The sequence below is a fragment of the Chiloscyllium plagiosum genome, chromosome 7, assembly GCF_004010195.1.
Source record: "Chiloscyllium plagiosum isolate BGI_BamShark_2017 chromosome 7, ASM401019v2, whole genome shotgun sequence".
Classification (NCBI taxonomy): domain Eukaryota; kingdom Metazoa; phylum Chordata; class Chondrichthyes; order Orectolobiformes; family Hemiscylliidae; genus Chiloscyllium; species Chiloscyllium plagiosum.
In genome coordinates this window covers 74,975,316-75,001,249 of record NC_057716.1, presented here as the reverse complement: position 1 = coordinate 75,001,249, position 25,934 = coordinate 74,975,316, and the positions used below count along the sequence as shown (strand labels likewise).

General features: G+C 40.2%; 1 protein-coding gene across 1 annotated transcript in view; it reads right to left on the bottom strand.

The window, feature by feature from the left end:
* Positions 1–25,934, bottom strand: part of thsd7ba (thrombospondin, type I, domain containing 7Ba) — a 901,507-nt gene that overhangs the window by 459,680 nt on the left and 415,893 nt on the right. Inside the window, exon 9 of the mRNA XM_043694069.1 lies at positions 21,921–22,124. Within this exon, the coding sequence (XP_043550004.1) occupies positions 21,921–22,124 (204 nt within the window). The remainder of the gene's footprint in view (positions 1–21,920; positions 22,125–25,934) is intronic.

Below are 25,934 nucleotides of genomic sequence, written 5' to 3'. Positions count from 1 at the left end.
TCAGACGGTGTGAGTAAAGTATCATCAGCTGAATAGCATGTGATGGGATGGCCTATGAAATCATTCCAAAAAATTAAAAATAAGACGGCGCTGGAGACGGCTGGAATAACATGATTGGTATAAGACTTGTATGCTGAAGGGGTCTAACTAAAGTAACATGTAATCCAAAACTATTCAAACTAATTAAGGTAGAGAGACTAGAACAGCAATTTATTTCTTTATATAAATGCTGTGCTTCTCTTCACTTCACTTGACAAAGGGGCAGCGCTCCAAAAGCTTGTGATTTCAAAAAAAACCTGTTGGACTGTAAACAGGTGTCATGTGACTTCTGACTTTGTCCACCCCAGCCAAACACTGGCACCTCCACATCAAGATAAGTTTGGACTGAGATAAATAATAGGGGAACCAAGGGGTGCAGGGAAAAGGTAGGTAAACGGGCAGAAAAGGAAGAGGAATGTTGGATCCGCCACGATCCTATTGAATGGTAAAGCAGCTCGAGAGGCCGTACAGTCTACTCCTGTTCCTGCTTGTTGTGGTCTTATGGGAATGAGTATAATGATGAAGGTGATCTTATGATTGCCCAATACCCTCTTGAATGTCTCAACTGAAGTAACACACCACATTTCCAGGCAGTGTGTTCAATACACTACTTGCTGTATGAAAAGTATTTTTCTCATATCATGCTCTCTTCTTTTGTAAATCACTTTAAACTTATGCCCTCTTGTTCTTGTTGTTTTTATGAGCAGGAAACAATTTTACCTGATCCACTTCAGATCTCCCCTCAGCTTTCTTTTCTTTTAAGGAAAATAATCCCAACTTCTTCAATCTATCTTCAAATCATTCCTGGAACCATTCTTTTAAATTTCTCCAGCACTCTCTAATGCATTCACTTCCTTCCTATAAAGTGGTGTAGAACTGTACACATTACTCTCATTGAAGTCTGACAAGTGTCTTGTACAAGTTCAACATCACCTCCTTCCCCTCATACTCTAAGCCCCACCATAAAACTGAGAACACTGTACACTTAATTTACTGCTCTCTCCACCTGTCCTACCACCTTCAATATCTGTACACATATACACCGAGGTCTCTCAACTCCCTCACCGCGTTTAGAATTGTATCCCCTATTTTCTATTGCCTTTCAATATCCTTCCTACCAAAATATGTCACCTCACACCTTTTTGCTTTAATACTCATTGGACACTTAACCACCTACTTCACCAACCTTTACGTTGTCCTCGCCACAGTTTACAATTCTTCCAAGTTTCATGCCACATGCAAACTTTGAAATTGTCGCCTAGAGACTAAGATCTAGATCATTAATATATCTGGAAAAGAAAGGGTCTCAATGCCAATCATTGAGGAACTCCAATACTAATCTTCCACTAGCTCAAAAAAAAATCCATTGACCACTGTTACCTGTATCCTATTACTCAGGAAATTTTGTACCCAAGTAATTACTGATCCTTTTATTGAATGAACTGTAACTTTTCTGTTTTGTTGGCAGTGTATTAAATACTATCTGAAAATTCATGTGCACCATTTCAATAGTATTACCCTCAGCAAGCTTATTACCCCTTTAAACAAAAACTCCATCAAATTAGTTAGACATGATTTCCACTTTAGAAATCTTACAATTTGACTCTTCCAAACCAACCCATTTTTACCATGTGAGTACGAATCCTATTCCATTGAATTGTTTGTAGAAGCTTACCCACCACTGACGCTAAACTGACTAGTCTGTAATTGCTGGGTTTGCCCCTATAAAATATTTTGAACAGGGCTGTTACGTTTGCAATTTTTAGCCTTAGGGCATCTTCCCTGAATTGAGGGAAGACTGAAAGACTATGGCTTGTGCCATTTGCAGCGAGATTTCACAAACTGGACCTGCAAATCGAACAGACACATCAAATTTACTGAGGCTGAGACTAAGCCTTTTTTGATGTCCATGCTTTTCAGTTTATAATATTGGTGCTGCATTATTTATGACACTTTCTGACTTGACATAATCGTACTTTTGCCAAGAAAATGAAATTGTCTTGGAACGAGGAGGACATACATAAGACATGAATCTCATAACAATTTGTGGCCCTCTAGCCTACATGATAGAGATTACACTTCTAAATAGTTTATTGGTTCTGAAGCACAGTTAAATGCCCTGAGGATATGAAGGGGGCAAGCTATCTAAATGCAAGCTCTTCATTACTTCACAGTTAATCATTCTGATGAGTTTTTGTCATTTATTTGCCCTGATCTGTCCAAATCTAAATTATTTTGAGCATATTAGGAGTAGCATTAACCCCCAAAGTTTACCACTTAGATCAACCATGCTCAAAACAAAATTTAACCACAATGAAGTGGTACCAGAGTAAATCATTTTGAACGATTTCTAGGAAAAAGATACAACATAAGTTGTGCTATTGGAGGTAGGAAGTCTGAGAATGGAAGTCACTGGAAGTGAAAGTAAACGAAAGAAGAGACAAAGTGGCCACACAATGGCCTTGATTAGGGAAGGATTAAACCAAAAGCAACAGAGGAAGAGCAAACAATTCAGCAGATCTAAAATGCATTAATAATGCATTGTGAACAAAGAATGAAAACCTACAAGGGGAACTAAACCCAGAAACATACAATCTCTTATTATGATTTGCTGTTTTTTTCTCTCAAAGTTTTAAATCCAGCTTAGAATTGACTAAATTGTTCAGTCTTTGCAAATTAATTAGGGCTCTATCCAACTTCGTTCATCATCTTGCCCATTTGTAGTTTTATACAACACGTCTGGAGAAAGTAATGTCGATGTTGATTCCAGGAGAATGTACCCTCAAAATTAATGCATTAGTCATTTTGTTCTGTCCTGAGGCTCTTTGCTTGAAATTAGACATATTATTATGTGGAAGTATTCTGAATATTGCATAAGTGATTTGCTAAACCCGCAGCCTGTTTTGAAACATTGGCACAGAATTTGCAGGCAAAATGATAACTGGTGTGTGAACAAAGTATATTATTATTTAATGCACAAATCAGTCACAAATTTTGGTGAGGAAGAAGCACCCAAAAGAGTGTGCATCACCAATAGCTGTCTGACATTTGCTGGTCCTCAGTAAACTTCAGAAATACAGCATGTCAAGTTTAACCTCATCACGATTTTCAGGAATTTTCTCCATTGTGTATGAATAATTAATAACAAGCACAAATAGTTTTTCTATAACAATTTGAAAACTCGTAATTGTGTCAGTTAGTAGAACATTCCAGTTCAGTGCTGAGCGAGTGCTGTAATGACTGAGGTACTTTCTTTCAGGTGAGATGCTCAATGATATGTTAGGATTTCTTGTCCACCAGTCGATTGTCCTGCTCCTCAGATGCTGCCTGACCTGCAGTGCTTTTCCAGCACCACACTCTCAACTCTGATTTCCAGCATCTGCAGTCCTCACTTTCTCCAGTCAACTGATATGTTACCAACTTACTCTGGTGATTCAAATCCAAGAAGAGCAAGGTAGTTATCCCCAGTGCCTTGGTCAATATTTAACCCATGTTCACTATCACAAAATCAGATTACCACGTACTGTTATGTCGCTGCTTGTAAGTGTTTATTATGAGCAGATTAACTCCTGTTTTCTACTTCACAATATTTCAGTTGAGTGACTACACCTTGGAAAGTGTAAAGTGTTTTGAAACAGCCATGATCTCTGCAAAAGCACCACAAATTCATTTCTTTCTTATGACTGCTAATCAATCTTTCTGGAACAGACTCATTTTTTTCAGCTGTCAAATTGTTGTTGGAAATCAAAAAACAAACCAAACTTTGCATTTTACTTATTTATTTTTCTTTGTCTCTTAAATTAATCTGTCCCTTTATTTCATTTTCTATAGCAGATTTGACATTGAGTTGTTAAAAATCTTCTTAATCCTCATTTGTTTATTTCTCAATCCTTAAATCATTGTGATGAAATTTCTGCTGTTTTCTTGTCCACCAGTTCTCCATCCACAAAAACCATAAAAAAAAAGACTTCCAGTCAGCTATCAGGGCATGTCTTCCAAATCTGGGGACTTCCACTATTGTATTTACACTAGCTTCTCCCAATCCATTTAACATTTACGAAGATTCAATATACAATTGTAGAAAGATATGAGTTTTTTCTTTCAACAGTACTTTTCTGAAAGTTATAGCTAGCAACTGTTACAAAGCATGAAGAAAACCTTGGAGGAACAAATTCAAACTTTTTCTCATTTTGGAGATCTTATTTAGAAATATATTTTAAATGTTTTTAATCATCCATGGATGTCACACACAGTATTTAGCTTAAAGTTTAAATTTATTCGACAGTCTAAAATTGTATTTATGCAAACTCTACATTAACTACTGCCCCACCTGTCAATAATATCTTGTTTTGTCTGCTCTTTCTCAAATTCTCCTCTGTCCCTACTTTCTCCTGCTTGTCCATGAAGGTGAATATCAGCACAAAAGCCTGAGATATGGCAAGCAAGCTGGAATCACAATCCTCTTTTTCTCTTCCCAGTGTCAGGCAGTGACTCTGAAAATGAAAATAGGATTTTGTACATTTTCCGCAGCTTAGAGGGAACTTGCTCCATTCCACCGCCCCATCTACCAATACCAACTGACACTTGTTCCTCTGAGCCAAGTGCTGAGTAACAACAGTTAAGCACTAGCGTGCGAGGGCCAGTTCCTGGTTTGCAGCATCTGAAATGGCACACAGCTCAGATTACAACATGGTGCCAGAGGCATGAATGCCAGAAGATCCTGACAGAGGTAGCATCTTTACTTCTTCTCCTCATGTTTCTGTCAGGAAGGCCAATGTTTGCTGTGTAATTAATGAAGTGATGGCAGTAAGATTGTGGGAGAATAGTTGCTTTAAGCCACGATGAACCAGATGCCATGAACTTCACTCAACAAAACACTTGTACTGAAAATGGGATGATCCCAGTCCATGTATTTGAATGTTAGAACTGATAAGCTGAATTACATTTAATCCACTATTTTTGTTCTCTTCAAATTAATCTATTTTGTTTGTGGCTTGTAGATATTATTGCACCATGTTCTTATGTTGTAGCTACCATAGCCACTGTTTGTTTTCTCTGTGCAATTGCCCAATAGGCGGCTTATTGTACTGTGGTGGCTTTCTGATCAAGTAATCCTGTGTTGGTGCATTGATATTAATAAATGATAAGCACAGTAAACAGAAAACACTTGCTGCAGGAGTGGAATTATATTATAAAAGACCCAAATGTAGCAAGAAAAGAAAGAAAAGCCAGAAATGTAAGAACCTAGTGCAGCTTTAGCATTTCAAATGTACATAAATCCTGGAATAGAGTAGGGATCAATGCTACGTGATGTTCATGTGGAGTAGCACACAAGAAACAAGGATGAAAACAATGCCAATCAATCCACAGTCTTTACACCATCACCACACAGATAGAAAATGAATTAAATTGGAACTGCAGAGGGAATCTCATTTGATTGCTCTGGCTTCAATCAGTAAACAATTTTGTTAACAGAAATAGTTCTAAGTGAGGGATGGATAGGTCAGAGTTCTTCAAGAGAAATTTTAATTGCTCTTATTTACTTCCTAATATATTCAATCGTACTCTAGTGAATATGTTTGAAAATGTATTTTACACTGACATTTAGAAAGCTGCAGGCATTTAAGCATTAAGTGTGATGCTGCACTTTAAAAAAAACAGATTCTCCTACTGTGCAATAAGGCACCCCCTACTGAAACTGAAACATTGTTTGAAATGTTAATTCTTCACATTGTCAGTCGCGCAAACCTGCTTGCTGGATATCTTTAAAATCCCAGTGGTGGAGCCAATAAAATCAAAACGTCAATTTTCTTTTAAACTTCTCAGAACTTATCTCTAATATTATTGCAATTTTGCATTTATTCAGTCACCAAACTGCCACATGGACCTTGATTCATGAAAAAATTCTATTTATTATTCAATTGCATCGTAGTTTTGATTTGTCCAACTTTCAAGGCATTTCATATTTGCCACTCATTTTTATATTCTGTTACCACTTTTACAAGTGAAAACACTGGACAAATCATGTGCTGGGAAATGATTAAGCCAGTAAGAATATAATGATTTTCTGAAATGATTGGGAACTGTTACTGTGCATCCTACAAATGGTACCACTCCCCTAAAGAAATCAACCCAATTGAAGATTATTAATCCCAGTTCTTTCCTTTTCATGTACTGCACCAAGATAGGGTAGCTCAGTGGTGCCTCACGGCACTAGAGACCCAGATTCAGTTCCGGCATTGGGTGACTATCCGTGTGGAGTTTGCACATTCTCCCTGTGTCTGTGTGAGTTGCCTCCAGGTGCTCAGGTTTCTTACCACAATCTAAAGATGTGCAGGTTAGGTGGATTGCCTATAGTGTCCAAGGATATTTAGGCTAGGTGTATTAGCCATGGCAATATGGGGTTAGAGGGGTGGGGTAGGAGGCTGGGTCTGGGTGGGATGTTATTTGGAGGTTCGGTGCAGACTCGATGGGCTGACTGGCCTCTATGTGTACTGTAGGGATTCTATTATTCTGTACACATTTCCTGAACTTAGTTGATTCTTACTGATAAAAAAAAGCCAATGTTAAAGCCATACTTTACAAATGAAAATCAGCAATGATGGATTTGTTATTTGTGACTGTTATTCGAGATATTTCAAAGCAATGGCATCTTTGCAAAATAAAATCTACCTGTCAAAATAACTGTGCAAGGAACACTGGGAGTCAGTGCTGGAAGACTAGATACAATCCAGATCAGACAAATGGATTCTGCACCTATAAACTAGGTGCTGCCAGCTGTTCTTCCTTGCAATGTAACAGTTCAGCAGATAGAAATTGTACTAATGAGACTGTGGAGCTAAATTACTGTTAGGCAATTCATGTTGGAGAATATAAAGTAACTGCAAGTAGTGATTCGCGCAAGTTGTCTGCTTCACTGGGAATACCGACAAGTAGCACTTTTTTGACAGGCTGCTCATTTTGTTAGAATAAATGTCTCAAAGATATTCAGCTCTTCAGAGCACAGGGCAAAGGGTGCAGAATCACTGTGCTGCAAGTACTGAGTGGCGGCATATGAAAACAATATTTTACATTTCCCATGTGACTTAAAAATTTAAATAAAACATTTTAAAAAATCAGAGGTCATGGAAGCTGACAATACCGTTGTTCAAATTGACACTGATTAAACAAAAAAAAACATTCAAACACAAAAATTCAAATAAATAATTTAACATTCTCTTTCAGAAGTACCTCCACACACAAATAAAATCAAGCTCCAAACATCCAAATGATCATGCAAAAAGTGTGTCTGGACATTTGGTTGTCCTTTACGTTATTGTCCAGCTGCCATTAACCTTCCTCCTTATTCTGGCATCACTGTTAATGATAATCACTGCCACTCTTCACAACTGTCTGCTGTCCTCTGCAACCTACTATGAACTGCTTCGCCCATGTCCTTTACTGATACTGATCATCCTGTTCCCCTAATGGCACCACTATCTAATTCCATGTCTTTATTGCACAATTCACACTTCTGCAATTTCTGAGAGCATGTCCATCAAAAGACAACTGTACTTGTCATATTTCTTTGGTGCTGCTGCTTCTATGATCTTTCCTGTGGTCTGCCATATCCATCTTTTCACCTGCCAAATCTCCACTGTTGATTGGTCACTTAGTCACTTATTCTGCTTGTTGTAATAGTTTGAAGGATTGATGAAGACTGCCAGCTGCTTGATGGGAATAGCGCTAATGACTCTGTTTAAATAAGAAGTAATATCTTCTATTTTCTACTTCTACATGGAAAAGCCCGTAAGGTGTTAAACAAATGTCAAATCAGCACATGGAAGAGAAAAGAAGTAAACAAAAGAATAAGATTTCCAACCTTAAACATTACACTTCAAACTTATTCACTCTCAAATTTAAGAAAACTTTCTGATCTTTTCACATCCAGCAGAGATTTTCCTGGACATCCACCCACCTCATCTACTGTGTCCATTGCTCTCGATGTGATCTCCTCTACATTAGGGAGGCAGGGTGTCAACTCACAGAGTGTTTCAAGGAACATCTCTGTGACACACACACCAAATAATCCCACGACCCTGAGGCTGACCATTTGAACTCCCCCTCCCACAATCCCTAGGACATGCAAGCCCTGGGCCTCCTCCAGTGTCAAATCCAAGCCACCTGACGACTGGAGGAAGAAAGTTTCATCTTCTGCCTTGGGACACTTCAAGCACACAGCAACAACATTGACTTTACTAGTTTCCAAATCTCACCTCCCCCCACCTCATCCAGCTCCAACACAACAACTTGGCACCACTCTCTTGCCCTGTCTGACCTGTCCATCTTCCTTCCCACTTATCTGCTCTTCTCTTCTACTAACCTATTACAATCACCTGCCACCTGTATCTAATTATCGCCTTCCCAACTACCTTCCCCCCTGCCCCACCCCACCTTCCTATCTATCTCTTAGCCCCCTTCCCCTCCCATATTCCTGATGAATGCTTTTGCCCAAAATGTCGACTCACCTGCTCAGATGTTGCCTGACCTGCTATGCTTTACCAGCGCCACACTCTTTGACTCTGACTCTACAGCATCTGCAGTCCTCACTTTCTCCCGAAGGGTCTGTTTACAAGCTGTATGACTCTATGACTCCAACATCTTTCCTATAGAAGGGTGACCAGAATTATCTGCAGTATTCTAAAAGTGGCCTCACCAACACTCCCCAGGGTCTTACCATAACTGTATAAGCCCTGCCCTGGTTTGCCTTACTAAGTTTCAACACCTCATATTTCTGTAAATTAAACTCCATCTGCAACTCCTTTGACCAATGTCCATCTGTCGAGAGTGTAGTGCTGGAAAAGCATAGCAGGTCAGGCAGCATTCGAGGAGCAGGAGAATCAACTTTTCGGGCATATTTCCTGATGAAGGGCTATGCCTGAAACATGGATCCTCCTGCTCCTCAAATGCTGCCTGACCTGCTGTGCTTTTCCAGCACTACACTCTTGACTCTGAGCTTCAGCATCTGCAGTCCTCACTTTCTCCCATTGTCCAATCTGATCGAGGTCCGATTGTACTCTGAGATAATGTTCTTCGCTGTCCTCTCCACCACCTATTTTTCTGTCATCTGCAAATTTACTAACCATACCTCTTATATTGTCATTTGTCATTGTTTTGTCAACTGTCATTGCCATTACCTCTTATTTAGTCATTTCGATAAATAATGAAAAGCGGTTGATGCAGTACACTTTGTAGATAGTCAAATATTGTGGCTATAGTGTCCTGATTGTAGAGGTGGTGAATGTTTAAGGTGGTGGAAAGCGGGCTGCATCATCCTGATTGGTGTTGAGGGTCTTGTGTGTTCTTGCAACTGAAATTATCCAGTCAAGTGAATATTCCATCATACTTCAGACTTATGCTCTTGCAGTTGGACTAGTTTTGGGACTCGAAGAGAGTTAACTGCCACAGAATTCCAAGTCTCTGACCTGTTCTTGTAGCTACAGTATTGAGATGGCTGTGTTGAGTCTGGCTCAGTCCAGTTCAGCTTCTAGAAATGATGACTCCCACCCCAAGTTATTGATAGTGGGAAATTCACCAATAGCTGTTAAGTATCAAGTGGGAACAGTTTGATTCTCTTTTGTTGGAGAAAGTTATTGCCTGGTAGTTGTGTAGCATGAATTTTATTTGTACCTGTCAGACCAAGTCAGAGTGAAGGTCATTGATGAAGCAGTTGAGAATGATAGCTCACCCTGCCTGCAAAGTCGGGCACCAATTTCCTACTGTTTGCCAGACATGGGGAAAATGTCAGCAACCATATCAGGCAGCTTCAGACTGACAGTACACTTGTAGGTGCACAATGCATTAGTAAAGATGCCATGGACACAAAGAATGCTGGTAAATTCTGGCAAATTGGATGAGTAGTGAGAAATTATGGTAATGCCACATGGCAAAATAAGGGGGAAATTGGAGGTGAGAGATGCCATGGGGCACAACTGCATGTTGCCTTTGAAATCATGCAGCATCCTTCCTTGAAAATATATTTCTGTTCACTCTGTGTCACTGAGTAAATATCCCAGAACTCCCTCCCTAACTGCAATGTTGGCATAGCAATACCAGATTGACTGCAAAGATTTATAATGACCACTCATTAACACCTTGACCAACCAACCCAACCACCCTGTAGCTCAACATTTCAATTCCCCCTCCCACTCCACCAAGGATATGCAGGTCTTTGGACTCCTCCATCATCAGACCACAACAAAACGACGGTTGGAGGAAGAACGCCTCATCTTCCGGCTAGGAACCCTCCAACCACAAGGGATGAACTCGGATTTCACCAGTTCCCTCATTTCCCCTCCCCCCAGCCTGTCTCAGTCAAATCCATCAAATTCAGCACCGCCTTCCTAACCTGAGATCTTCTTCCCGACCTCTCCGCCCCCACCCCAGTCTGACCTTTCACCCTCACCTTGACCTCTTTCCACCTATCACATTTCCGACGCCCCTCCCCCAAGTCCCTCCTCCCTACCTTTTATCTTAGCCTGCTGGACAAACTTTCCCCATTCCTGAAGAAGGGCTTATGCCCGAAACGTCGATTCTCCTGTTTCCTGGATGCTGCCTGACCTGCTGCGCTTTTCCAGCAACACATTTCCAGCTCTGATCTCCAGCATCTGCAGACCTCACTTTCTACTCATTAACACCTTCTCAAGAGTAATTAGGGATGGGCAATAAATGTTGGCCTTGTCTGTGATGTTTATGTGCAAAGAAAACAAATTTATTTGAATCATGCGAGTTCAGTAAGATACAGTAGAAGAACTCATTAGGCCTTGCAGTGACAGACCCTCAAAAAACTCAACGCAGCTTGGAAAGGCTGTGGTCATGATGTCTAGTAAGTTCTCTCACCATACTCAATACAACTCAGACTTGGCTAAAAAAAAATTCAACCCAATGGTAGTGTGAGTAAAAGCCATCTCCATCTTGAACACCTCTACCCTTGTGTCTTTCGCGCCTATTACATGCACTGTCAACAGCATCAGTTAAAGTGGACACCATTTTCAATGCCCAACAATATCCTGTAATTGGGCTCATAAACATTGGTGAGGGATACAGATTATAATGAACTATATTTACTCAGCCAATAGCTCTATTGTTAGGCTTTTCTGCTTGTTTTATGTTGATTAAAAATACTGCAAATATTAGAATGCTGTCATAATAAACACGTTCAAACAACATTTGAATTAGAATATACTATAGACCTGATTTAATGATTGTTAGTATGCTTAAGAGGCAGTCAGTAAGGATTTAATCTCCCATATCCCGCTCATGCTGGCTGAAATCTTTTTGCTTAAAGTAGTGATGAGACACACAACTTTCTATTCATCTCTCACTGTAACACAGCCACGGAGGTTGCTGTTGATGGTTACTTGGGGTTTGAAATAATAATCTCATGTAAAGTCATTACAGCGAAGATGAGAAAATCGAATTATATCTGTATAGATTAACATTAAAACTCTATGCATCTAAATAGAAAGAATAGTCTTTCTTTATAAATGAATGATTCAGAGTAAAAATGGTAATGCAAACTGAAGACAGATAGAGTCAAATTTCAAGATAGTTGGACAGATAACATCAAAGACATGAAATAGGGTAAAGAAGTAAGTAAGAGTAAAGAGGTAAATAGGAATACTGAATATAAATGGAAGTAATTAACAGGAAAAGCAGAAATAAAGCATAGTTATATAATATTGGTGAAGTTGTTGTCTTAGTGATAGTGTCAGCCAGCTGAATCTTAACTGAAGTCACTGAGTGGCAATTTTTTTGCAAGAGGCATGGAGCATTTCTCTCCATGAGCCCTAATGAGTATTTTCCGTGCTCTCTTCCCAAAAATTGCTTCATTACCAATCCACCATGCTCCTATAAGTGCCAATTGTCATGTTCTCCCACTCGTCACAGATGGAAGTACTGGTCACTGTCAGGATATCCTGGAATTCCAGGCCCCAGTTCCATCTTTAAAAGATGTATTTTTACTCAGCCAAGTATTGTTAATTCACAGCTGCCCTGTTCATGTTATTTCCCTTGGACATGTCAGACAAGGTAAAGTTTCTACCTTGCTTTACAGACAGGAACCTGGAGACTTTGGTGGATGGGCTGGTTCAAAGGATGGCCATCCTCTTTGCCCAGGACCAGCAGAGGCGATGACAACACCAGACCCTGCCGGCCTGGTCCAGGGCTGACATTCATGTTAGTACAGTGTTCATGGTACAGGTACAGTAAGAAGATCAATGACTACTTTTCTCTTCTACCAAAGCTCATGGTCAAACAATCTCACTGTTGCATATGAAGGTATTAAAAGTAATATTAGCAAATTTGATGATGATACTAAGCTGGTTGGCAGAGTGAAATATGAGGAGGATGTTAGGAGAATACAGGGTGACCTGGACAGGCGAGGTGAGTGGACAGATGCATGGCAGATGCAGTTTAATGTGGATAAATGTGTGGTTATCCACTTTGGTGGCAAGAACAGGAAGGCAGATTACTACGTAAATGGAGTCAAGTTAGGTAAAGGGACAGTACAACGACATCTAGGTGTTCTTGTGCATCAGTCAATGAAAGCAAGCATGCGGGTACAGCAGGCAGTGAAGAAAGCTAATAGCATGCTGGCCTTCATAACAAGAGGAATTGAGTATAGAAGCAAAGAGGTCCTTCTGCAGCTGTACAGGGCCCTGGTGAGACCACACCTGGAATATTGTGCGCAGTTTTGGTCTCCAAATTTGAGGAAAGACATTCTGGCTATTGAGGGAATGCAGCGTAGTTTCACGAGGTCAATTCCTGGAATGGCGGGACTATCTTACGCTGAAAGATTGGAGCGACTGGGCTTGAGTTTAGAAGGCTGAGAGGGGATCTGATTGAGACGTATAAGATTATTAAAGGATTAGACACTCTGGAGGCAGGAGGCATGCTTCCGCTGATGGCCGAGTCCCGAACCAGAGGACACAGTTTAAAAATAAGGGGTAGGCTACTTAGAACAGAGTTGAGGAGAAACTTCTTCACCCAGAGAGTGGTGGGTGTATGGAATGCTCTGCCCCAGAAGGCTGTGGAGGTCAAGTCTCTGGATACTTTCAAGAAAGAGTTGGATAGAGCTCTTAAGGATAGTGGAATCAAGGGTTATGGGTATAAGGCAGGAACAGGATACTGATTGAGGATGATCAGCCATGATCATATTGAATGGTGGTGCTGGCTCGAAGGGTAGAATGGCCTACTCCTGCACCTATTGTCTAATGTCTATTGTATATTGTCTATTCCCTCACTCACTTTAACCCACCCCAAATCCCCAAACTATTAACTCCGTATGCTCTCTCCACTGCCTACTCATTGAATTGGGGCACCTCACCACCTTTACCCTCTTAGCACCAACACTGTGCAAGTCGCTTTTATCTTACTCGGTCCCTCCTGTTGACACATGCCAGGAGAAATCAATCCACAATAGGGTGGAGAGAACCAAAACAGGTGCTGTGATACCTGACAGTCAATTTATATTCCTTATGTTAAAAGGCAAGTCAATATCAAGTACTCTGAGCATTTAAGCTCTGATTGATGGTGCAAAACACAAAAAAATGAAAAATGTCCATATTACAGAGGAGGAAGTACTGCATGTCTTGAAACACATAAAAGTGGATAGATTCCCTGGACCTGATCAGGTGTACCTGAGAACTCTGTGGGAAGCTAGGGAAGTGATTGCTGAGCATCTTGCTGAGATATTTGTATCATCCATAGTCATAGGTGAGATGCCGGAAGACTGGAGGTTGGCTCACGTGGTGATACTATTTAAGAACGATGGTGGGCAAGTTGTTGGAGGGAATCCTGAGGGACAGGATGTACATGTATTTGGAAAGGCTGACTAGGAATAGTCAACATGGTTTTGTATGTGGGAAACCATGTCTCATAAACTTGATTGACTTTTCTGAAGAAGTAACAAAGAGGATTGATGAGGGCAGAGTGGTGGACGCAATCTATACGGACTTCAGTAAGGCATTTGAAAAGGTTCCCCATGGGAGACTGGTTAGCAAGGTTAGATCTCATGGAATAAAGGAAGAACTAGTCATTTGGATACAGAACTGGCTCAAAGGTAGAAGACAGAGGGTGGTGGTGGAGGGTTGTTTTTCAGACGGGAGGCCTGTGACCAGTGGAGTGCCACAAGGATCGGTGCTGGGTCCACTATTTATCATCATTTATATAAATGATTTGGATGTGAGCATATGAGGTATAGTTAGTAAGTTTGCAGATGACACCAACATTGGAGGGGTAGTGGACAGCGAAGAAGGTTACCTCAGATTATAAGGAGATCTTGATCAGATAGGCCAATGGGCTGAGGAGTGGCAGGTGGAGTTTAATTTAGATAGATGCGAGCTGCTGCATTTTGGGAAAGCAAATCTTAGCAAGACTTATACACTTAATGGTAAGATCCTAGGGAGTGTTGCTGAACAAAGAGACCTTGGAGTGCAGGTTCATAGTTCCTTGAAAGTGGAGTCACAGGTAGATAGCATAGAGAAGAAAGCATTTGGTATGCTTTCCTATATTGGTCAGAGTATAGAGTACATGAGGTCATGTTGCGGCTGTACAGGCCATTGGTTAGGCCACATTTGGAATATTGCATGCAACTCTGGTCTTCTTCCTATCAGAAGGATGTTGTGAAACTTGAAAGGGTTCAGAAAAGATTTACAAGGATGCACCTTGTATGAACTAGGTGCCTGTTCTTGTGAGCAGGGTGTGCTCGCAGCACTATTGCAATGAGAGTGTCAGTGGCTCCAAAGTGGTCCATGGAAGTGCAGAACTATGTTGCAAGTGGTTTAGGGATGTGCCACACGGGTGCTGTGAGCTGGTAAATGTTGTACACCAAGGTCTATATACATGGAGTGCATGCAGTCTCTGCACATTGTACCCTGAGATGTTGGAGGCTGACATCCAGGTTGGAGTGCTGGAGGAGCAAGCAGAGAGCTGAAGCTATAATGTAATCACTCTGACTTTCAATTGTCGCAGCCTGGTTTCTATTCGGCTGGTGGGACAAATGGGAAACTGCATATAAAAGAGAATCGGTCGGATCAAGCATTGATCAGAATGAGATGTTAATGCATGCTAATGCATGCAAATTGGTTCGTCCCCACTCATTCACAAGAACCTTGTCTCACTGCTCAACACTTGGTTAACACTGGAAAAGGAACTTTTTGTTCTTGATGTTCTCACTGGCCAACTCGTAATTTCCCAATTTTCTTAGCAGGACCCATGTTGTTCAGTGGCTGGAAGATTCCTTCGAATGGCACTAATATTACAATGTTACAATAATTAAACAACTCCTTGCAGTTGAGTTAACTTAGCAAAGAAACATGGTGATAATATTTTAAAGCATCTAAGTAACTTTATGCAGTCTTCAAAATTCCCTAGAATTATTTATAGGCTTAATATTAAATAATGCTATACATTTCTTCAACTTGTAATACTTTACATTTGACATTTACAGAATTGAATTCAGATCAAGAACTCGTGATAGTTTAAACATTATGCTGTGCATTCAATGATAGGTATGCAGAAAAAAATCTGATACTTTATTATGTATGTGAAATGGATTGTAATTTTATTTGATACCGAAGACAAGTTAAAGGCAATGTGATATATAAGGTGTCACTGCTGGCTAAGGTCTGAACGGTGCATCGCTTACGTATTGATTGACATTTACAAAGGAACTGGAACTACCTGTACATTATTTATTTGCTCAGCTGCACAATTTTCCTGAGAGGGGAGAAAATAGCATATGACAATGGAATTGTGACAATAAGACACAGTGAATAGAAACAACATCAAGAGAAATCTCCTCAGCTGCAGGTATCTAAGCCTCTTGACAAATGGATATACTGAAGCTACTTTAATTATATCTTAACATTCCACACACCTTTAATTATAATAATTAGTTAAAAGGTCCAGACAACTGTGGTCAACGTTTAACTGGGCTCAGTTGTTCACTGCTAATGATACCAAAAGTGAAACAAAAGCTGTTTCTTCAAAGACAAGTGTACAGTCATATTTTATTCCTCTTGATAAGCATCATAAAGACAGTAGCTACAGAATGATGCTGTTTTCTCTACTGGATGCTCTTGACACAGTTGGCAGTTTGATTTTTGTATTAAGTTTTTGCAACATAATGGAATTCCTTTTAACTGCAATACCTGTGTGAAAAGTCATGGATAATGACTCAGGTCATCACCAACATTGAAGTGATCAGAATAAATCAAGTGTTTCCAATTGTCAATTCTGGACATTTCATCAGCACCTAGACAGAAAACACCTCACTGCAGTCAATTATCTCAGTTACTTGCAACAAAATTAGGAAAAACAAGCAGATTGCAAAGTCAATATCTGTTTGTATTCCAAAATTCAGACAAAGGATTCAACAACTCCCCATAAAACCCATACTAAACCCTGTTCCGGATTATCCCATTTAACCAAGGGTTTGGTTTCGCTACTGAAAGATATACTCAAATTAATACCTCATGATGCATCTGTAATAAAGTCTTAAGAAGAAACAAATGTGTTCAGAAGTGGAGATACTGCTGCATTTAGTAGATTGAATGATGGTCGCACTGTTGAAAAGTCCTGAGCACCCTCCTCAAAAGGAGCTTGAGAGTTAGAAATATTGACATCAATGTTTGAGTCATAGAATCATACAGCATAGAAACAGGCCCTTTGGCCCACCATGTCTCTGCTGAATAACAAATACCAAACTGCACTAATCCCATTTACCTGCACTTGTTCCATAGTCCACTATGCTCTGTTGTTTTAAGTACTCACTCAGATGGTTCTGAAATATTGCAAGAGTACTTGCCGTGACCATCATCTCAGGCACCACCTTATCCACCATCCTCTGGGTGAAAGAAAAATGTCTACAGATGTCCTTGACCCACTTGCTCTTCACCTTAAATGTATGGCCTCTGGTCTTAGACATGTCTGCCATGGAGAAGAGATTCTCATGATCTTGTCTGTGCCTCTCAATTTTGTGCACCCCAATCAAATCCCCGATAGCCTCCTTGCTTGGATGTAACCACTAATGTCAACTGTGCAGGTTCACTGCGTCAAAATTATTCCCTTCCCAGCAGTATTCACGGCTTCCCTGCCTCCCAAGAATTGTAAGTGATGGTTCGAGGTCAGTATTCACCACCACCTTCTCCAGGGCAATTAAAGATGAACAGGAATACTGACCTCCTATGAATGAAGCAAAAAAAAATCACAGAGGGCACAGAGGCTAGTCACGTACTTTCCCAACCAGACCTAATAGGACTTGGTCCCTACTCAGCAGACTCCAACAAATTAAATACCTCATTCATCACCAAACATGCCTCAGTTGGAGGACATTGATTTCCATGCATTGCTGCAAGGCTTGGTTATTTCACTGTTCTTTAAACATTCAGTGTCTAGTTTTAATCGGGTATTAACACTTCTTGGGAGTATTTCTTTCTGAGACTATTGCATTCTTTGGAGGTAGCCTTAAATATCTCCTGATAATTAACAAAGATATTTTACTTTGAAATTAACTGGCCAAAAATCCAAATCCCCCAGATAACATGAATCCTTCATTGTGCTTGGAACCTCAGATGAAATATTAAAATTCTTAACTATAGCCTAGCCCAATTGTTATGAGCATAATTTAAAAAAAAAATATAACTTACTATATTTTGCTTATACTTGACAAAATATCTTAAAGAGGAGACTTAAATCTAATTAGTGTGCTTAGATATTTACATACAATGTAAAAAAATGCATTTAGTGGGCATAAACAATACGCCATTAATTCCAAGTTCAGATCAGGAAGGAGTTTCTTCAAGAAACCTGTTCCTTATTTCTTTTTTAATGAACTCCATTTTTGTTACGTACCTTGCACAAAGCCTTGATGTAATTAAAATGTAGCAGGAACAAAAATTGTTTACAATTAGTTTTCAGGAGGATGATATCTTGTTAAACTGAAGGTAAGCTATGTGTATATTCCAAACTGTGTCAGCTTCAAAAGATATTAATGCCACTTGCTGTTCCTGTGACAAATGAGAATTGTAACACTCCACTTCTAACTGTGCTTATGTCACTGCAGCAACATTTCAGATATATCGCACAACTATTTTGACAGACCTGTAATACTGATTGCAAATTAAACACTCGTCTGAACTGGTAATCATTTAAAAGCTGTTGACAATGAAAGCCCAAAGAAGGTGCAGTGTTCTAAAGCAAAAGCAAAAATTGGTAATTGAGGCTAACAGCTCAGATGAATTTAAGGGGAAGCCTTAAATATGTGCATGAGTATGAAATGAATGTAATTATCCACTGATAGGGTTAAACAAAGTGGAATGGATGAGGTTTATGGAACGTAAGAGCCAGAATAAATCAATTGGGTCAATTGACCTGTTTCTATCCTGTAAAGGCACTATATCATAGTCAAATTTTAATAGAATTCTGTAACACATCACCACTCTAATGCACCTCCCATGTTTATTGATATTTTTAATCAACCTGTTCAATACATGGGTGGATCTGGTGGAGCTTAAACCCAGGGACACCACCACTGCACCACCCATGTTTATTCCCAAACACTGATGATTTTGCATTCCAGCAGGGTCCATCATTAAAGAAAAGAGACTACAAACAGCTTGAGAATATGGACCTTCACCTGCAGCAGCATTTGGCTATGTCCTAGAATGTTTCTTTGATGAAACATGGACATGAGTTATTTATTTATTTAGTGTTGCATATTCTCGACAGACATTATTTTGTTGCCACAGTGCAGCGCCATTTTGAGTTACAAAATAATTTTAAAATACATAAATAGAGTTCATCTTCTGTACAAGAAGTCTACAAACATAACTTGAGGCCTTTGACAGGGTCTCTGCAGGGTAACTCAGGACTTAAGGAGTCCACGCTTCAGGCTTATTGCAGCCAGGAGTCCCTGATCCATGTAGTGCCAACGCCTTAGCCATCAACCATATCCAGGCTCTGCACCACTCCTGCTGCAGCCAACACCACGCCAACACTGCTCGAGCTCCTCAGGAAATGCACTTGTAAACACAATTCTGAGCTAATTTCAAACGTTCAGACTCGATTTTATGTGCAATCAGCAATTGGAGAATGCAACATTAGATGAATTAGTTCTGATGGCTTCCAATCCTCTCTTCACCTGATCAATTGACTGATACTGACAACTTTCAATGGCAGTGTAAAAAGCTGTTTTTCCTTGTGAGACATTAACAAGCTGACTCACGGGCTAGCGTGCTTTCTTCTCGAGATACCAATAATTGGCATCTGTCCTGTATCTATTTCTTGGCACTGTCACCAACATTCAATTTACCTGATACTCTTGTCAATATTGCGCATTGCCTGTCATGTGGAGAGATGTTCTGAAGTGTTAATGAGGACAAATTTCCCTACATCTACCTCACACACAGTATTTGAGCTTCCTCATGCATCAAAGAATGTTTTGGTGGGGCTATACTGTTACACCATATGCCATGTGGACTCCATTTTGTACTGCAACATTATTTAATTTTTCTTTGCTCTTTGCCCTCTATTACTTTCACTTCTATTACCTTTGACAATGATCACAAAAACAATTTTTTCAGCTTTTCCAGTCAAAACATTAAAGTGCAGCCACTTAACTTTAAGTCATTTTAATTTCATGGACCTCCCTGTTTAAAGTTCCCTGCACAAAATTTGGTTTATACCTCAAAGAGATACAAAGTATGTTAACAGATTGGCTGTTTGGTTCAATAAGGCACATGCAGATACTGGTGGTTTTTATCCACCTGGAATCGTCCATTACTAACATTGTAAGATTCCAGACATTTACTTAATCTATTGTTTGATGAATGCTCTTGCTGCAACCATTTCAAAAACGCACAAATTAAATTCAAGTTTGCTTTGGATCAAGGACAAATTGAGTTGGTGCAGATACACGTATATTAATACTGAGCAAGGAATTTAAGGCTTGTGTCTAACCAAAGGAACAAAACATAGTTTAACTCAACTGTTGCGATCCACATGGACACATATAAAAAGAAATTTGAACTTAATGGATATCATGACAACTTAATTGAGCTCAATGATGTCATGACAAAGTTCCACATATAAAGATCTTTGCTCCAGCAAACAGATTAAAAACCACAATTGAACAAACAGCATTTTTGTGTGCAACTTATACTTCATACTACAGAGTAGAACTTTTAGTAAAGCTGAAAATGCTATCAGATTCATTACATTGTCAGTTAAATAGGTATCTAATTCTTTCAGAACCAGTCCAAAATGATTCTCAGCTCTTGGCAGTTTATCACTGATCTTTTCCTATCCTAGCCCAGAAATATTTAAAGCTAGAATTGTCTATCACAGCCCAAGTTTTCCTGGAAACCGCTATCTCTACCTATAAATAAGCAAATTTTTCAGCCTCATCTTAACTCCTCAGGAATATCTTTCCAATCTGAGACCAAGCTCCACGCACACATCTGCGCAGTGAGCCTGAGAATAACCTGTTACCTTAAAGCTACCTCAGAACATTCTGAAGAAGCACAGGGTCCCAGGTTCAATTCCAGCCTTGGGCGACTGACTGTGTGGAGTTTGCACGTTCTCCTGTGTCTGTTTGGGTTTCCTCCAGGTGGTCCAGTTTCCTCCCATAGTCTAAAGATGTGCAGGTCAGGTGAATTGGCCATGCTAAATTGCCCATACTGTTAGGCGCATTAGTCAGAGGCGGGTGGGTTGCCCTTCGGAGGGTCGGTGTTGACTTGTTGGGCTGAAGGGCCTGTTTCCACACTGTAGGGAATCTCTAATGTCTAAGGGTAACTGGATCCGAAACATTCACTCTGATTTCTCTCCACTAATGCTGCCAGATCTGATGAGATATTCCAGCAATTTCTGTTTTTGTTTCTGTTTTCCAACATGTTCAGCTCTTTAGTATTTTATTACGCGATGTGAATCAGATAGGCTTCGTAACCAGGCAGAAATGTTGACTAGCTATCCTTCGATTGCCAACCCTCTCTTATCCTGGCAGTAATTTAAAGCAGACTGAAACCTGATACTTTCAACATTTCTGTGGTTGTTTGGAGGCTCTCAATCTATACAATGTTAGCACGCAGATTGTTGTTTCTGTTTACAACACCTTATACCTTCTTCACAGTAAAGCACGTAATCCCATTAATCTCTAACAATCAAGCTATTCAGGTTTTCTGGATCAGTGGTGCTGGAAGAGCACAGCAATTCAGGCAGCATCCGACGAGCAGCAAAATCGACATTTCGGGCAAAAGCCCTTCATCAGGAATTCCTGATGAAGGGCTTTTGCCTGAAACGTCGATTTTGCTGCTCGTCGGATGCTGCCTGAATTGCTGTGCTCTTCCAGCACCACTGATCCAGAATCTGGTTTCCAGCATCTGCAGTCATTGTTTTTACCTTATTCAGGTTTTCTGTCAGGCAGACTGCTGAACAGGTCACACAAGCCCCTTCATTTTACATTATATTATAGACAGAGCCCTAAAACCTAGCAACCTTATGAATGTAATAGTTTCTTTTCAATTAAGCTACTTTATGAACCCATTTAACATTCAGACACTGAAAAATAATTAGGAAGATGCAAAAATGGACAGCAACAAATTGATAAAGTACACACTGGTTTTATCATGTTTGACTTTTAGCATAATCTAACATTTCATACTCAATTTGCACAAAAATTGAAGGCTAAGTGCAAGTAAAGTTTAATTTTATGAACTTTAGAAGTTGAGACTCAATGGTTTACAAGAAATGAAAAGTCAATAGGTAGATAAAATAATACCCTACCATTTGATTTGGCAAGTTTACAGGATTTGCAAACTGGACTGCTTCATCACATAACTAACCTTGGTTAGTCTTGCACAATATTGTTTGGTTGTAGGTACCTCTGCCACATGTTTGGTTATTTTCAGTCACACAGAGGCTCTCTTCAAGCACATGCCAATGATAACAGACTGGCTCCTCACAATGAATGGCTTCTACAAGATGTGGGCAGCTGCCAGCATTTCCAGTGGGCTCTCTGACTATATGGCGTCTTCTCATCTTAAAACCTACAATTGAATTGAAATTTTCAGTGAATAGACACACACCATTTAGAATAACAAATAGAAATAAATTTTCTTTATCCAAAATTGGTGCTGCGCTGCAACAATATGGTTGGTAAATTTGCAATATTCTTACACCTTCATGACAAGAAATGACAGTATAATGTTCTCTAAATCTCAAAATGTATTGAACCTCTCCTAAAATCCAAATACCACCTTTATTTTCGATTAGCTGCTTATATTGCAAACAAACAATGAAAGGCATGATAAGAGTAAATAGTTATTATTGATGAGTGACCCAGTCACTATGAGTTTTTATCGAAGGAAAGATAATGCTAAAGCTGTAAAAGATTAGATTACATTACAGTGTGGAAACAGGCCCTTCAGCCCAACAAGTCCACACCGCCCCTCCGAAGCGCAACCCACCTATACCCCTACATTTACCCCTTACCTAACACTACGGGCAATTTAGCATGGCCAATTCACCTGACCTGCAGGTCTTTGGGCTGTGGGAGGAAACCGGAGCACCTGGAGGAAACCCACGCAGACACGGGGAGAACGTGCAAACTCCACACAGTCAGTCACCTGAGGCGGGAATTGAACCCGGGTCTCTGGCGCTGCGAGGCAGCAGTGCTAACCACTGTGCCACCGTGCCGCCCATACCTTTTAGTGGCGCCATGCAGTGGTAAACTTGTGTTGCACCAAAAGGTCAGCTGCAAGTCCTTATCCAATGCTGCAGCGATAATATACTTCGGGCTGATTTATAGAAATATTGATATCAGCACGAAAGACTTTACATTTCAAACAATCTATGCATTTTAGAAATAATTTTGCATAAATGCCCTGCAGAGGTGGCTATTTTGCAAACACAATTATCCGATGTCATCTTATGGAGACAAAATAAACCAAGGAGAGTGATGTTACAAACCTGTATTAGCTTGTTAGTAAACCTTTTAAGAAAAGCATTAAAGGCTCATTACTTGATTGACAAACAATTCATTGCAATTAGCAGAACTTTCCCAGACCTTGAGCTTTGTGAGCAAAAGTGAGAAGTTTGAAAATACGACAATAAAAAAAACAGATTCTGACATTGAGAAAAAAAGAAATTCTGATCTTATTTCTATGCAGTTTATCACTCTCTGCTGTTTGACTGTGAAAGCTGATGGCGCAAATTCCTGACACTAAACTCTGGGCAGTTACCCAGCACTATAGGAGGTGGTGACTTGATGCCACTGGGCTAGTAATCCAGATTCCTAGGGATATAGGTACAAATACCACCCTGGGAGATAGTGAAATCTGAATTCAATAAAATCTGGGATTTAAAAGAATTTTAAAAATGGCAATCAGGTAACCTCTGTCAATTGTCATAAAAATCCTATTTGGTTCACTAGTTTCCTTTAGGGAACGAGGTCTTACCTGGTCTTCAACAGATATGATTCAGACACTCAGCAAAGTAACTGACTCACAAATCCCACTGAAATGGCCTTAAGCACCAAGGGAAATTAGGGATGGGCAACAATTTAGTCAACACAGACTTGATGGGCTGAAGGGCTTTTATCTTTTTATTTATTCATAGCATGTGGGTACTTCTGGCTCGCCAGCATGTATTGCCCATTCCTAGTTGCCCTTGAGAAGGTGGTAGTGATTTGCTTTCTTGAACTGCCACAGACTATGTTTGTGCATTCACCCACAATGCCACTAGGGTGGGAATTCCAGTGACAGTGAAGGAGCAGCAATATATTTCCAAGTCAGGATGGTGAGTAGCTTGGAGGGGAACTTACAGATGATGGTGTTCCCACATCTCTGCTGTCCTTGTTCTTCTAAATGGAAGTGGTTGTGGCTTTGGAAGACGCTGTCTGAGAATCTTTGGTGAACTTCTGCTGTCTATCTTGTAGGTAGTACATACTGCTGCAACTGAGCATCGGTGGTGGAGGCAGTGTTTGCTAGTGCATGTGGTGCCAATCAAGCAGACTGCTTTGTCTTGGATATTGTAAAACATCTTGAGTATTGTTGGAGCTGTACCTCTCCCAGGCAAGCAAGGAGTATTCCCCCACATTCCTGACATGCCTAGTAGATGATGGATAGGCTTTGGGCAGTCAGGAGGTGAGTTACATGCCACAGTATTCCTAACCTCTGACCTGCTTGTCACCACTGTATTTAAGTGGCAAGTCCAGTTGATTTTCAGGTCAATGATGAACCCCCCAGGATGGTGGTAGTGGTGGATACAGTGATGGTAACACCATTGAATGTCAAGGGGCGATGGTAGTTGTCTCTTATTGGTGATGGTCATTGCCTTGCATTTGAGCTTTTCACTTCACCCGCCTGCCATTGCCCAGTATTCTGTTGCAATGCAATTGGAGTAAGGGCCTTTAGTCGGTAATAATTGGCCAACTAAGACCCTTAATAAGCCTAAGGATAGACAGAATAGTGGACACCTTACCCATCTACCCCTGATCATGTGAAATGGGTCAGCATGAGCGTTAAGGTGGTGGATTGATCACCTGATATATTTTACGCATTTCCCTTCCAGACTAATTGTGAACTGTAATTAATGCACTGCATTCAACACTGTTGAAATCAGTAAACTGAATAACTATGGAGTAGTTTACCACTGCTTTGAATTTCTTCAAACATACTGTCAAATTTTCCAACAGAAAATTTAACTGAAATGTAATATGAAGTGCTGTATTCCAATTCCTCCAGCAGTACTTCCTTCTGTTTACTTCATGCAAAATCTATCTTTTGTAGCTTTTGTAAATTCTCCTTTCAATCCTGATGGAGTGGTTCTCAAATCAACTAAAGAGAAAGCTAACCATTTTGGCTCACCTTCCTCCCTTAACTCGAATTCATGATAATAATGGCATTTTATTCAAAAAACGTATTTGCTTGACTGAAGTGTAATTTGCATTAAAAATGTTTGAATATATAAGTATCAAAGACAAATGGGTCAATGGGCTGAAATATGACAGATGGAGTTCAATCTAGATAAATGCAAGACATTACAGTTTGGCACAACAAACAAGGGTGGGCCTTATACAATTAATGATAGGCATGATGCAGAGGTGCCAGTGTTGAACTGGGGTGGACAAAGTCAGAAGTGACATGACGCCAGGTTATAGACCAATAAGCTTATTTGAAATCACAATCTTTTGGAGCACTGCTCCTTCATCAGTTGAAGGCACTTCCCTCCACTTTACCTGATGAAGGAGCAGTGCTCTGAAAACTTGAGATTTCAAATAAACTTGTTGGACTATAACCTGGTGTCATGAGATTTCTGAATTAATGGGAAGGCCTTGGTTAGTGTTATAGAACAAAGGAACCTAGGAGTTCAGGTACATAATTCTTTGAAGTTGGCATCACATATGGACAGAGTGATTAAAAACATGTCGAGCATGTTTGGCTTCATTGCTAAGTCCTTTGAGTATAGAAATTGGGAAGGAGAAAGTGAGGTCTGCAGATGCTGGAGATCAAAGTTGAAACTTTATTGCTGGAACAGCACAGCAGGTCAGGCAGCATCCAGGGAACAGGAGATTCGACGTTTCGGGCACAGGCCCTTCTTCAGGAATGAGCAGAGAGTGTTCAGCAGGAGAAGATAAAAGGTAGGGAGGAGGGACTTGGAGGAGGGGCGTTGGCAGAGGAGATGACCTGGGGTGTGCAGTGAGAGAGGGACTCACTGAAATCTTTGTAGAGAGAGGCAGAGAGCTTCTTCAAGGAAGGCATCCTTGTAAGAGGATTCGCAGTAGGTTGAAATCTTCGAGGAGAAAGTGAGATCTGCAGATGCTGGAGATCAAAGTTGAAACTTTATTGCTGGAAAAG